Source organism: Periplaneta americana, chromosome 4 (genome assembly GCF_040183065.1).
Source record: "Periplaneta americana isolate PAMFEO1 chromosome 4, P.americana_PAMFEO1_priV1, whole genome shotgun sequence".
Lineage (NCBI taxonomy): Eukaryota > Metazoa > Arthropoda > Insecta > Blattodea > Blattidae > Periplaneta > Periplaneta americana.
The window spans coordinates 33,669,448-33,685,350 of record NC_091120.1 but is presented as its reverse complement, the minus strand read 5'-3'; the positions used below and the strand labels follow the sequence as shown (position 1 = coordinate 33,685,350).

The window sequence follows — 15,903 nt, the reverse complement described above, 5'->3', positions numbered from 1 at the left end:
GTGAAACTTGGACTCTCACTTTGAGAGAGGAACATAGGTTAAGGGTGTTTGAGAATAATGTGCTTAAGAAAATATTTGGGGCTAAGAGGGATGAAGTTACAAGGAGAATGGAGAAAGTTACACAACACAGAACTACACGCCTTGTATTCTTCACCTGACATAATTAGGAACATTAAATCCAGACATTTGAGATGGGCAGGGCATGTAGCACGTATGGGCGAATCCAGAAATGCATATAGTGTGTTAGTTGGGAGGCTGGAGGGAAAAAGACCTTTAGGGAGGCCGAGACGTAGATGGGAGGATAATATTAAAATGGATTTGAGGGAGGTGGGATATGATAGAGAATGGATTAATCTTGCTCAGGATAGGGACCAATGGCGGGCTTATGTGAGGGCGGCAATGAACCTCCGGGTTCCTTAAAGTATTATTATTTCTGATCACCAGCAGATGCAAGCCTTATGTAGTGAGATAAAATAAAGTGGAATTTGAGGTAGAAAAATACTGTATTTGGTGGTACGTTTTCAATGAATATTCAAATGCTACTTCAATAATTTGCATTAAATCAATCATTCATTTGCTTTCACATTGTATTAGAAGTTTTTCTAAAATGATCATATTGTTTGTTAGAGACACGCTAATATCGTAATCATCATTTCTGCCACAGAAATTATTTGAAAGAGTCAAGACATGAATATTAGAAAATTCTTCTTCAAAATTTTCTCATATCAGAGATCAGTCACACTGTAGACACTTCTTGCATCTTGATTAAGAAGTATAAATTTGTTTTGTAATGACTTGCTATTATAGTGGAAAGTTGTTATAACGAACGTCATTATAAAGAAATATTCACTATTACGAAATGGTTTTCTGTTCCTTCTTTTATCCCATATAATTTTATGGTAAAATATTTCAGTTCAACGAATTTCGTTTGTACGAAAAAATCAGTATAACGAAATAAAATTTCGCTCCCTTGTGGAAAAAAATCTCTTTTTTTTATGAAAAATATTTTAAATATGGGATACAATTCGTTAGCATATTTTATATTATAATAATACTGCAATTACCTAGTGGTCACGTGGTCATTAAATATCTAGCCAATGTAGTAGTATGTCTACTATAATGCAAAGGTCTCTGAATTTTGTGTTAGTTTTTTTATGCACTTGTTCCCTTGTTCTCTCTATTTAGTTTCCTTCACCAATCACAGCTCACTAATCTCACAACATGGCACTTCTTGTCATACAAAGTGCTTCATAGAACTTCAGTTCTGTACTTTTCCTATGCCTTTCTTTAAAATTTTTCCTTTTCAAAAGCAATGCAAGTTCAGCTTAATTTATGTCAGGATATTTTTCAGAAGTACATGCAAAATATTATATATGGAATTCATGGCATAAGTAGAGTAAATGAACAAGCATGCTTTTTTTTAAAGGAAAACAATGTATTTCAATATAATGAAGTAATTTCAGAGACCCCTAGAATTTCATTATACTGGTATCATACTGTACGATTTCAAACTACTGTAATATTACCACCGTAGAGCTGGAGAAACATTTTGTAAACTAAATAAATTTAATAATAACTGTGGAATTATAACAATATGATGGACATTCTCATAATTTACTGGACACTATGACTAAACTGTGTTACACAGTAATGAAAACAATCCAAAGTAATTTTAAAAATGAACCAATTGAAATTTACGTCAGTTGAAAAAAAAAAAACAATAAAATAGCTAATAATTCTTCACAAGTAGTAAACAATATGGCGTTATAAACTGATCATAATTTGAAAATAAGACAAAATGACAATTATCCTCGAAATTTTGATCATTCAATACAATGATGATGATGATAATTGCCTGGAGATTTCGAGAAAATACCACGAAAAGTCCACCATTGCAGTGATTATGATGATAGGACCAGAACTCTTAAATAGTAAGTTGATAGTGTACTTAAGTGTGCACCTAACCCAATCAATCGAAAGTTATGATCACATGAAGTTCTTGAAGCTGCTACAAATAGAAAAATAAACTTGCCCTCAGTTGGCCTGTCCACAGTGTACCAGAGCTTGAATTGTGAAGGAAACGCTGTTGCTACTTCTTCTAGTTCATCTTTCAGCAGAATGTCGTCTTCAGATTGGTTTGCAAACAGCAGAGCCATTTGTGTGTTATCATGTGGGTCTCGGGTGATGTGACGTACCAACTGGAGCATTGGTGTAATTCCAGTACCTCCTATTAAATAGTTCAAGAAAAATGCTTAGTAGATGTTCATCTTGGTATGCATTAAATTGTTATTTTATTAATTATACATACCACTGTGCACATAACAGTAAGGTTTACATATCTGGTAATGATGCCTTTAATATTAAAGATACCTTTCACATGTCCAATTCGACATTAAGGGGAGAGGATGGTATTTTTTAAAACTTTTTTCCTATTTGGTGTAAAATATTAATTTTTTGTATGTAGAGAGCTTATAGCTGTAGGAACTCAACCAAATATAAATATTTTGAAAAAAAAAATTATTTGGGGGCCCAAATTTGAAAAAAATATATCCAAAGCAGGATTGTACTAAAACCAACATATCTATATCGTTTTTAAGGATAGATTCAAACTTTTTTGCAATGTATTTGCAAAGGCATGTTCTACAAACTGTCTGTAGCAGAATTTTGATATTAGTCCCTACGTTTGTAAAATAAACAATTAAAATTTAATAACAATTTTCTGATTTCCTTTCTTGCAAACAAAAGGACGTATTTTTTAAATGAAATCAATTAACAAAATTCTGTTACAGAGAAACGTTTCCTAATAGTCGAAAGAATGTGTATTCTAAATTTCATGCATGTATCTTTAATAGTTCAGAAATTATATCCATTTTTGTCTGGCAATATAGCAAAAAAAATGAAGTTACTGGAAACCGATAAAAGTGGGAGTGTGATTTAAAAATCCATAGGGCAGGAAGTTTAAAAATGACGTCTCAACATCCGATAAGGACACAAATACCCACAAAATGTTATACAATGCATTCCACACATATCAAAATTTTTTTTGAAAATTTAATTTACCGGAAACAACAATAAAAGTGGGCGAGTGATTTAAAAATTCATAACGCAGGAAGTTTAAAAATGGCGACTCAGCATCCGATAAGGGCACAAATACCCACAAAATGTTATGCTATGCATTCCACATATATCACAGAGTATTTTAAACAATTTTTTTTTTTAAATTCACTCATTTTTCACCAAAAAATACCATCCTCTCCCCTTAATTTATTGCATGTGTACCTGCAATCATTGCCAGCTTCTTAACTGATACATCAGTTGGTGGATCTTTCCTGAGGACTTTAATAGCAAATTTTCCTTTCCCAAGGTACACAAGACGACCTGAAGGTCCTCGAACATCAATTGTATCTCCAAGTTTCATATTCTCCAAATACTGACTCATTTTCCCACCATCTGGGAACTTCGGATGGACATTCTTGAAGTAAACCTGTATCAACATCAATTATTATTTTTAGTAATGTTAGATGCAAGATAAAAAGAAAGCATAACTTCCATTTCATACTAAAGTGTTTAAGAATTACGAAAGAACACACAAAATAATTTCGTCTATAAACTCGTGGTTTATTTTTAATTTTAATAATAATAATAATAATAATAATAATAATAATAATAATAATAATAATAATAATGATTTATTTAACCTGGCAGAGTTAAGGCCATATGGACTTCTCTAACACTCAACCAGGAGTAAAACTGCATTACAAGAAAACACTACAAATTTACAAAGTACACTACAATTTTACACACAAAACTGAATAAGATCATAATAAAATGTAGGGCCTAAACAACAAGTAAGTAGAAATCAGACATTATATATAAAACATACAGAAAAAACATAATAAAATGTGAACAGCAGGTCAAAATAAATGAGACATACAAAGTATAAAAAAAATAAGACAATTATTGATAATGATAATAATAATAATAATAATAATAATAATAATAATAGTAATAATAATAATAATAATACTAGTAATGAAATAGTGCAGTATAAGCATACAATGAATACAATATTTTTAAGTACACACAGTAAGGAAAATTATGATCAATATATAGCTCAACTTTTCACATTATAGATATACCATTATCGAAAAATATGAAAACAAAAATATAAAATAAGTTAAATATCACTAGAACATAAAAAAAATGTGAATACGTGGAAACATGCAATACAACACTTGTCATAATAGTAAGTTAGTTTGGCAACTCGTCATAAGATAATTTTCTAACTTGTATTTGAAAGATTTCAATGTTCAGCAGCCCTTGACTTCAGGCGGCAGAGAGTTCCAGTGACGAGATGTAGCAACAGTGAAAGATGAGGAATACAGAGATGATGTGTGAAGTGGAATTTCTAGCGTGTTATCACATTGTGATCGAGTATTAATATTATGATAGCGAGAGAGAGGACAGAAATTACATCTCATAAAGTAATGCTTGATACTGGCAGCTTTACTTTGTGCTACTTTGTTGATAGATATTAAATAAAATAAAGTTATGAATAAAATCTGCCGAAGGGAGAAAACATTTGCTGTTTCAATCAAAATCTAAGTCCATGATCATTTACTTTTGCAAGGAAAGTAGTTTCTGTCTTGAAATTTCTGCTTACTTCTGCTTACCCAGCCAATGTATTAAAGTAAGCCATCTTTACCTATCATTAAGTGTTTGTACATTGGACATACCACAGTAGCAACATATCTTCAAATCATATTCTATGACTAGATGGTGCTAATGAACTATATATATATTTTTTATTTTATTGGGTTATTTTACGACGCTGTATCAACATCTAGGTTATTTAGCGTCTGAATGAAATGAAGGTGATAATGCCGATGAAATGAGTTCGGGGTCCAGCACCGAAAGTTACCCAGCATTTGCTCGTATTGGGTTGAGGGAAAATCCCGGAAAAAACCTCAACCAGGTAACTTGCCCCGACCGGGATTCAAACCCGGGCCACCTGGTTTCGCAGCCAAACGCGCTGACTGTTATTCCACAGATGTGGACTAATGAATTATAGAAAAGATAACGGTGTGATTAGAGATTTTAGAGTAACTTCTTCCTCCCCTGCAAAATTGTCACAATATCTATTTTTTTTAGCCAGAAATTATATTTAAAACAATTCAAATCTTAGTCTCTAGCATTCAAAACTTGACCACTCAACAAAATGATTAAAGAGAGTCTGTAAGTCAAGAGTACAAGTTACTAAAAGAAATCGATCAAATCAAGTTTATATTTCCATCTCACAAACATGTTACAGACCTTGATGACAAGATCCATATAGCCTTTGTTTTCATCACTGGTAACTGGAGTGTAGGATCTTATCACAATCTGGTCATCGATTTTGGCTGACAGATGAATGTGTTGACCTACTGGAAGACCTGGTCAAATAAAAAAAAAATGTTAACAAGTTTCATTAATATTAATTTAATGTTTATTTAGTGTCCTGCAATGTGAGAACATGAGAGAAGCAAGTAAGACATTACAGATTAGTCATATTTCATATGAAAAACTAATCGCAAGATCTGTGCTAAAATTCTTAAGCAGTTCAAACATGAAAGGGTGGGAGTGGAGGACAGCAAATATTTTTATAACAGGGTGGAACAGACATGACAGACCTCCTCCTGCAAAGCGAACATTGGCGAATATCGAACTTCGCCATACCTAACAAACTTGAACATAGCGCCTGTAATGCATGGCACTAGTATACACAATGTATCTAAATGGCAATTTAACTCACTCACTGAATAAGTGTACAGGACTGAAAAACTTGATATGAACACAGTCCTGTAAATTTTATTTTAACTATACAAATTCCAGATCGAATTTATTATTTCTATCAGACTGTTTGTGTCATTTTCATATAAAATAACTAGAGCCCAGATGTTTAGGCATTTATTTTGGTTAAAATAGGCAGGCATATAGGCACTAAAATAGTAAAAATAGGCAATGAAATAGGCATTTATTATTAATGGAAATAGACAAAAAATAGACAAATACTTAATAAACTATCCCATACGGTACTCACTTTCCTTGGTTACGTGTCACAACAAAATGCTTTTTAAGCTGTCAACTGTCATAGTGAGTCGCCTGTCAAAAGAACGTTTTTCATAGTGGAAAAAGAGCTTTCTACTTCTACTGAAGTGATTGGAGCAAACGTAAAACAACTTACTTTCTACTTTCTTCCAGAGATTGGGAAAAACCAACTGTGAATTGTCTCGAAACGAGAGGTGTGAGAAGGGATTAGAGACTTCAAAGTATGCATGACTTGCGTGTGCAAGCGACCTGCAGACTTGCTTTTAATACTTCCCTCATCTCCTTTCTTTCACTGGTAAACTCCGAAGTGATCTAAGCACTGAGGGTTATACTGTTCAAACATCTTTGTTAAGTGATATAATAGATGGAATCGGTAGAGGAGAAAAGTTTACGATTTCTTGGAAACATATGTATTGCTGGAGAATAAGATTCTCAGAAAATATTTGTGTGAAGTGAATATATATTTTTAATTTGTACAACCGTTATGTTTTGTTTTTTGATATAATTTATGTGCAGTTTATTTTAAATGCATTAAAAATAACGACGTAAAAAAGCTAAAAAAGGCATTTAACCTTAAAATAGGCAAAATAAAAATTGGGCCTATCATCCCCAAATGTGTGGAAACGTGTTTATCTCTAATAGGTCTTTCATACATACACTCAGTTTCAAAAAGGCATTTTGCTTAATATCTGGGCTCTAAAAATAACATTTTTAATGGCAACTTCAAACGACATAACAGAGAAAGTATGTTACCTCGTGTTAGTTTTTTATGTTAAGTATTTATCTGTCAGACCAAGATGTTTACAGTAACACTTTAATTTTCTGTTCCAGATGCATCACAGCAAAAAGGTTTACTGTACTTGTAGAGAAATGGTGATAGCAAGATGACATTCAGCGAGATGAGTCCAAGAATGTGGGATTACCTGATATTACAGTTGGGGAAAACCTCAGAAAAAAAAACCAATTCAAGGTAATAAGCTTAAGCAGGATTCGAACCCTTGCCTGAGTACAGTTTCAGATCTCGAGTCAAATTCAGTACCGTTTGAGCTATAACACGGCCTACAGTAACACTTATCCTGATAAGGTGTGGAAATTTCAGAACAAAAATAATTATAATTTGTATACTACTTGTAAATTTTCAATATTCCATATTTTACTAATTTCACAATTACCCAATATATGTTCTTCTGAAGGCAGTGCAAAGCGAAAACGACGAGTATCATGACTGATTTTCTCTTTCTCTATTAAAGGAAAGGCGTACTTGACAGTTGGATCTTGTAGAGCAACAATCTTTGATTTTGATTTCCTCTGACTGAAGTAGAACTTGGCCAATAATGCTGTTGTTATCACTATTCCTATCCCTATATAAATAGGGAGAACCTGGAACAGATGTAAATTTTATAATTAACAAAGCAATATAATTTACATAATAAATTAGTATGTACAGGAAGATGCTTAAGCAGTGTTAACCTGTTTTTATATATATGTATATTAGTATGTATAATTTCAAATGTATGAAATAAATTTTAGTAATATCCATATTACGTAACATTAAAACACCAAAACATATGAAATGGAGTAGGTCCATGCCAAATAAGATCAATATCTAGAATCATTATTTTTCTTTACTAAACATTTACAACTCTACATCTCGGTTAAACATAATGAAGACTCTGGTGGCGTGTTTTATCTGATGGAGTAATTTTCTGAAATAAAATTGAAGAGCTCTTTTTCAAAATGCAAGTAAAAAAAATTGTAGTTTACAGGAGGACGCTATTTCTATCTGTAGAGAATAAAGTGTAAAATATTTATATCCTACAATACAGTAATTTGTTTTTAAGATAACATTTTTAGAAACATCTTCTCTAGACTACTAAGAAATCTTTAACAGGATGAAAATAACTGCTGCTTCTTTTAATTTAGTCTTTTCGGCAGAACAGTTTTTTATATCTCTCATCCACAAACGCATCCTTCTAGCACCCAAAAATGGATCAATGAGAAAATAAATTTCCTTTCTTTAATACTATTTCTCCTTCTTCTAGTTCAAGTTGTCATCTCGTGCTCCATCAGCAGAGACTTGTAACAGCAGATCATGTTTAAAATAAACATTCAGATGTCTTCTGGATATAGTATCAACAACATTTTTTTTTTTTTTTACAAATGAAATTAAACTTCCATCTGTGTGCTGATTATGTACAAGTTTGGCTTTCAGATATCACTAAATGGTATTGTATACATAGGCTTTATTTCCATTTAGATTCCTGAGAATCTTCTTTTAATCTGTGAGAGTTCATGTTTGCCTACGATGTCATTTCGTCATTTCACTTCTTCGGATACAGAGGACGGAACTATTATACCTAAATATTTTTATTATGAAATACTGGATTGATTGTCATCACAGTTCTTAACTCTTAAATTAATGATACTTTCTTTTTACTGGTAAGAAAAGGTAAACTTCAAAAGGAATGGTTTTTTTATTCTGATTTGTATGTAGATGAATATTAGGATTTAGAATAATTTTTTTTTTTTTTAACTTTTCTTGTTTTATTTTTACATTAAAACTATAACATTTTATTACAAATTAAATGCTTTAATAGCTTTCAGTAATTAGAAAAGTAATTTTTATATATTTAAAAAAAAAATCTACTTTTCTCCTGTATTTCTTTTCCATTGTATTTTCAACTGCTGCTTACACAGTTAATGCCCTTTTCATGATTCCATCAAATGCATCATTTCACATAAAAATGATTGATTATAGATGACGTAATATATTTTTTGCCACTACTGCACATCACTCCTAGGAATCCAGCATGTTGTGCAAATGGAATGATATAACTAGCACAAATAGGGAGATTGATCAACTATTGGAAGGCGAGAATATAGTGAGCTTTATTAAATCTATTAGGCTGAGATGGTTAGAACATGAAGTGCGAATGGAGGAGGGTAGACATCCTAATATGATAATAAACGTAAGAATGGAGGGAGAAAGAAGGAGAGGAAGACCAAAGAAGCAGTGAATGGACGACATATTGCGAGATGTTACAAGCCTGGAAGTGAGAAATTAGAGGACTGTGGTGATGATGATGATGATGATGATGATGATGATGATGATGATGATCTAGCACCTACTGTTTTTTGTTGGTATTGAACGTAACAATGAAAAATATTATGGTCACATAGATGTAACTTTTGACATCTCTAGTAAAACACATGGAATATACATAGCCAAAGTTCGATGTTACAACTAAACAACAATCCCCTTTCACTCATCGTGATGGCAGTCAGCTGTGCGGGGAAAAAAGTTAGGGTGATATCTATGTGGCAATGTTCTGTCCACTTTTTGTATGACGTCAGAAAGACAAGTGATGTATCCAGTTCCCATTGGTCGAGATATTCGGAGAGCAGATAAGAGGTAAAAAAATATACCTTACAAAGTAGTCAAAAGTTGCTTCTTTCCTTACGACCATAGTTAAAAAATAGCGGCGCATTTTCAGCACAGCTGCTCTGAACCAATGCTTCCATAGTACAAAAGGTTGATGTATTAACCATTTGGCTAATAATTTGCAACATTCCACGTTAACACCTGAAATATATATATTAGAGTACAGTATTGTGAATTACTAAATATATTTTCAAGACTTGTGAAAATGACCGTGGGGTAACTTATAATGAAGAAGAAAGAGTTATTTTCAGCAGTTGTAGCTAGAAGGTCTCCGGTTTTAAATGCTTCTTCCTTACTCAGCTTACTGATATATAGGTCATCTTTAAGGGCATCTTCTTTCAATGTCAACTTACGTTTCGTAGCACATTGCATATCATATGCTTATCAATAACTAAGTGTGGGCCGAGTATAAAAAGATATCGCAAATGCTTTATTACCTAGAAAATACTGGTACCTCTTTTTTCAAGAAATAATCATATATTTTTTAGATAGTAACTTTCTTATTATATTACACTATTTAAGTGGTTCTTTGTTCACTTACAGACGCTAGTGCTATGATAACAAAACATTCAATCAGTCTCATTTTATAATTAAGAAAATAGCCCACTAACAATAGGTAAGAAATAAGAAAATGATGACAAACTTTTTTCGTTAAAATAAAGCAGAAATTGGTTAGAATCACCTTGGACTTTTATTTATAATATATTATTATAATGAGACACCAATGACAACATGAATGTATTTTGGGGATTTCATTTGTACTGTAATCAAAACAAACTCAATTCTCAGAAGTACAAAGTAATTATGTTACATAAATTAAAAAAAAAGGTAGGAAAACAAATTACTCAGCATGCATTTATTATTAAATAATCTTATTGTATAATCGTAAAATAAGATATTATACTCCGTACAATGAACAAAAATATTCTCTGTATATAAAAAAAAACTATTTTCATTAAATGTAATTAATAATTATAGAAAATTCTCAACTGAAGAGATTGCAGAAATATTCAAGGTAAAATAAAAATATAATAAAGTAGTTCTATTATAAAGAATCTACAATTTTTTTTCAAATGTATACACAATGAATTGCTATATCCATCACTAAACAGACCAACTAAATCGAAAGAGAAATTTGTTTCCACTATTTTCGCAATTGACTTTATTATAATTATTTAAACAAAAACATATAATTAACATTATGTAAAATTCTTAGCAAATATTATGAAAAGTTTATTATTCAAGTTGGAAAAGAATTTTTTCGTCTAATTTTTATTTCTTTTTTTCTCTCTCTTTTTTTTTCCTTTATTACATCCTGTAGGCCCACATAACATTTCCTTAAAGTTAACATCAATATTTTTAGAACACATTCATATATAGATGAAAGCAAAGTACCCATTGAAGCAAACTTTTTCTCTTTTTGTGAATCTCTGGTATATGTTGTGATGTAGTTCTTTAGTATTTATCTCAAAAGTTTTTGGCTCCAAAGAGTTTCATCTTCAGAGAAAAAAAAAAATGGAGTGTATCACATACTGCAATCACCACATGGTCACTTTGGGAAGAATAACTTATTTTGTTTCCTTAGTCATATGAACTGGTCAACTACATATTGTCGTTTTTATGAAATCTCCTGTGACAGTACAAAAAATAATTTTTCAGGAGGAAGAAAAAATTAATTAAATATCAATAGACCTACACTGATTCTCGATGTCATTTATGTTCATCATATTCACCAACGTTTACTACCGAATTATTTCATATTCTTATGTATGTCTATTGATTTTTAATTATTTTTTTCTTCCTCCTGAAAAATTATTTTCTGTACTGTCACATAGGAGGTTTCCTAAAAACAACGACCACATATAAAAAACTACACAATAACACACTCAATAGAAAAATGCCAAATATTATTTCTTTGGTCACTCAGTTAACAAATATTTACTCACCAGTATGTTAATAGAATCATGTTAGGTCTATCCAACTGCATTTGTGACAAAAGTATGTGTGGAATATAATCATGCATGAAACGGACATTTTATTGAAGATTTAACATGCAAGCATGCCTCAGTTAATTTTATAAAACACCTATTTTAAAAATGACTGAGCAGTTATAACTACTTTCAAATTAACATAAACTACCATTAAGCATTTCCATGATATATGATCAGATGATCCTATCACAAAATTGTTATGTGAAAAGATACAGCACCCACTCCTGTTATATAGGCTACCCATTTGTATTTTTGAACATGCTTATAAATAAATTGATTTTTTTTTCTATTTTATTGTCATTCCCAAACACCAAAGAGTGTTAATAAAAACTGAAAAAGAAAGCATACACATCATTATTACCCAGTAATTTGATGCTGGCATCTTAGAAGTTCCCTATTGAAGGGGATGTATAAGTACTCTCGATTAGATTAGATTTGCTGAATTTTTGCAGCTATCCCCAAGAGGGACACCGAAAACCAAGTCACGAACCAATCAGTTCTGGTGAAGAGAAGAGAGAGATGGTAGACTTAATTTTGATAAAAAAAAACATTCCCACACACAGAAAGCTTAGTTGTATACATCTCGAAGAAAGATTTATTGACAGGGTACATAAAGAGGTGAATGGCTTGCATTGAAAAGCAGCCAGTTATGCTGATATATATAACTATGGCTCAGTATGAACAGTCACACTCCTACCTCATCAGTATAAAAATAGCAAAGCACCTCCCAATTCCCACAAGCCATTCAATGCGTTATAAAAACATGACTACACCTTCAATTATCTCATAAAAATATCTTGCCCTCGGGTTCATGCACCCAATGTTGCTAAGTGGTTCAAATGTCTTGTTTCGAGCAATGAAAATAGAGTTCGAAATATCATATTAGTCTGCTGCTCGCAGTTTAATGTGCACGTGCACCCACAAATCCGTATTTAATAAGAGAAAAAAATTTCAACTTTGTGGATAAAGTAGAACCTCTATTATCCGTGGTAATGAAGGGGGTTGACGGAACAATTAATCGAAAAAATCGGATAATCCGTACCATAAAATATTTTCGTAAATTAAGTGAATAACACTTGAATTTTCGTCATTTCCTCCGTGGTCTTGTGTTTAACACGCTTGGTAGTGAGTCAGAAGTTCATTAATTTAAATTCGGTTGTCAACGACGTAGTTTTAATGGGTAACAAAACTCCTTGTAATGGCTGTCAGCGGAAAAATATAAATAGTAGAGGTCTCATGTTGTAGATTTACATACTGTCTACACTTTACCTTTTATTTTTATTCAATTGCTCACAGTTGTAACATCAATCTCATATTCTGATGCGAGATAACCCATAGTTTCTCTTTCCCCAAACCACTTAATTATTTGCATTTTGTTCGATACTTAGCACAACACATTTCTTTTGACATTCATGGAATACATTTTATATACAAGTTATAGAGTACGGCAACTCGAACAGTGCACCAAACTGTGTAAGTGTAAATGCTTGTAATAACACATTATAGAAAAAAAAAACGTAGGCCTATACAATATAACATACAATAGAATCTACTTCATATGTTTCTGTAGCCAAAAAAAAAAAAAAAAAAAAAAAAAAAAAAAGCGAGAGAAAGACAGTCGGATAATCCGCTAATCGGTTAATAGAGTGACGGATAATCGGGGTTCTACTGTATATGAATGTGAAATGCTATTGTAAATAACAAAATTTATTTCTTCATACAATAACAGCATATTGAGTTTTATCATGTAACGACTTCGGCAAAGCACACTGTAAGTGAAACAAAGTCGGCTTTCCAAGTTGGTAACCTGGGTTCGAATCCCGATGCGTCTAGGTGGAATTTGTGAGGGACAGAGATTGTGCTTGGTGGTATGTTTTTGTGGAGTATTCCAGTTTTCCTCATCATAATTCCACCATTCCTCCATTATCATCATATAGTTCTATCACAGTCTAGTATATACAGTCACGAAGCTCAATACATAGTAAATATGCATCCATTGATAGTTACTAACCACTAGGATCGCTACTATCGCCTCATTACAGACAACGCCAAATAGTACCTGCACAGTCTATTGTTCCTAGTACCCTCAATAAGCTCAAGCTTCGTGACTATATACTACCCATAGACTGTGGTTCTTTGTATATCACCTTCCATGGTGCACTAAGGGCAAAGCAATACTATGGCGGCAAAAGGATCCATAGTTACAGCTGATCACTCCTAAAAGGAGATACTTGGGTGAATGAAGCAAAGTTGGCTACCCACCATTGGATAAAAAATTGTAGAGCCATTTTCAAATATTTTTTTGTTAAGTTACTGCAGGTATTTGTTTCTGGTTACCAAGAATTCATAGATGATATTACATATATTGCTCTTGGATAGAATATAACTTAAATCAACAAGATATCATTGAATCAAGTTAAACCGATAATTAAAGTTGTCAACATTACTTTCTCCAAGGTCTGTAAGTTTTCGTACTTAAAGAATAATATATCTGATATCTGAACACGCCTCACTATTTAAGAACTATCCAAACTGCCATTCTGACGTACAAAGATAAGATGAAGCTATAATATAAGTACTATAAACAGTAATACATTTCAAAATCGTCTTAATAATACTGATGTCCTGATGTCACTGCAAGCTGCACACTTTCCATAAATAATTAAGTCTGCATTTAGGATTCGGATATAAGCAAAGAAAATAAAGTACAAATCATTAATATTTTAATTATGTACGTATTGTATGCATAAGCACTCTTGTTTCTTACACATCAGAATAATTCAGTTATAAAGCAGTAATACCATTATTATTATTATTATTATTATTATTATTATTATTAATACTACTACTACTATTTGTTACCAGTGTTTATTATTGTCTCACTAACATTTCTTATATTTCATTATTCACTTTCATGTTGTTTTATGATATAGATATTAATGTAATCACTACTGTATTCAATCAGAATTAGTCTGGCCAGGCGAAAGAGAAGGCCAACTGGCCTTAGCTCTGCCAGATTAAATAAATTATTATTATTAAATTATTATACCAGTGCTTAAATTACAGAGTGAGATAGAATATCTTTATTAAATTCTGCTATAAGGCACCAAAATAAAGAGTGTTCTTATGTACTTCATTAAAACATTTCATAAAGAACACTAAATTTCAAGGTCAAAACTAATAATCAGAGGATTAAGTAAAGGTGCAAAGACGTTTACCTTGAGTATTTTTCCTGATATTATGTTGCATGTCCGTGCTTTTCACAGCACTTTAAAAGGTCATTAAATCATTTTAACTGACTTTGATATACTTTCTATTTCCACAAGTTATATTTCTTGCAGTCTCACATTGCTGACAGTAAAATCAAAATGATGGAAACTGGCATACATAGTAGCAGATACAAAGATAAAAAGTCTGCAGTTTTAACAAGGTATTAAGATGAGAAACGTAGTCATATTTATTTTTTGGCTTCCTTGTTCCTATGACTTAGCTATTTTTGTTTAACTGAGATGCAAGTATATTAACGCTAGTAAATTTACACTAGAGAAAATACGTAACTGTCGAAGCTATCAAAATTAAAAATCAATAAAACGTAAAGGTTGTAAGAAACAGAAGCAATAAGGACAGCATTCGTATAAGCCACTAAAGAAGGTGGGGGCTTTGGTGAACTAGTGCGACACCAAAAGTTTTTGTGCTCACTTCTCCCCTCGTGTCCACACCTGTGGAGTAACGGTTAGCGCGTCTGGCCGCGAAACCAGGTGGCCCGGGTTCGATTCCCAGTCGGGGCAAATTACCTGGTTGAGGTTTTTTCCGGGGTTTTCCCTCAACCCAATATGAGAAAATGCTGGGTAACTTTTGGTGCTGGACCCAAGACTCATTTCACCGGCATTATCACCTTCATCTCATTCAGACGCTAAATAATCTAAGATATTGATAAAGCGTCGTAAAATAACCTACTAAAAATCTCCCTTCGCCATCCCCTATTCAACACGAATATTTAAAGTGTTAATACTTGTTTCAGAATACTTTCAAACCAATTTAATCATTACTTTAAATTATTGTTCTATAGTGACATCTGTCTATAACGAAACGTGCTGACAACGAAATGTTTGCATGGCTCTGTGAATATACTATATCTGCACTGTCATATAAACCTGTAAATAACTGAGACCTACGCATTTATAACGAAAATAAATTATGTTATCATTGGATTCCATTACAATTTTCTTTACGAATTATCGTATAATTTATCACTGTACTGGTAATTTTAAGGTGTACGCGCTAGTAATAATCTACTCCCATAACAATGTCAATGAAGAAGGGCTGCCAGCCTCGATTAAGTTCTATCACCCCAAACATCACTTCTTTCTCAAAATTAAAATA

At 32.2% G+C, this 15,903-nt stretch overlaps 1 protein-coding gene across 2 annotated transcripts in view; it reads right to left on the bottom strand.

Moving 5' to 3' along the window:
* Positions 1–15,903, bottom strand: part of LOC138697683 (NADH-cytochrome b5 reductase 2) — a 34,996-nt gene that overhangs the window by 16,010 nt on the left and 3,083 nt on the right. The window contains exons 2-6 of one of the 2 annotated variants that reach the window (XM_069823142.1): positions 11,882–12,019; positions 7,260–7,467; positions 5,314–5,432; positions 3,280–3,484; positions 2,033–2,227 (exon numbers count right to left, since the gene is read on the bottom strand). In XM_069823142.1, the coding sequence (XP_069679243.1) occupies positions 2,033–2,227; positions 3,280–3,484; positions 5,314–5,432; positions 7,260–7,467; positions 11,882–11,902 (748 nt within the window). In that variant the 5' untranslated portion in view covers positions 11,903–12,019. The remainder of the gene's footprint in view (positions 1–2,032; positions 2,228–3,279; positions 3,485–5,313; positions 5,433–7,259; positions 7,468–11,881; positions 12,020–15,903) is intronic. The other variant, XM_069823141.1, reaches the window with a different exon arrangement.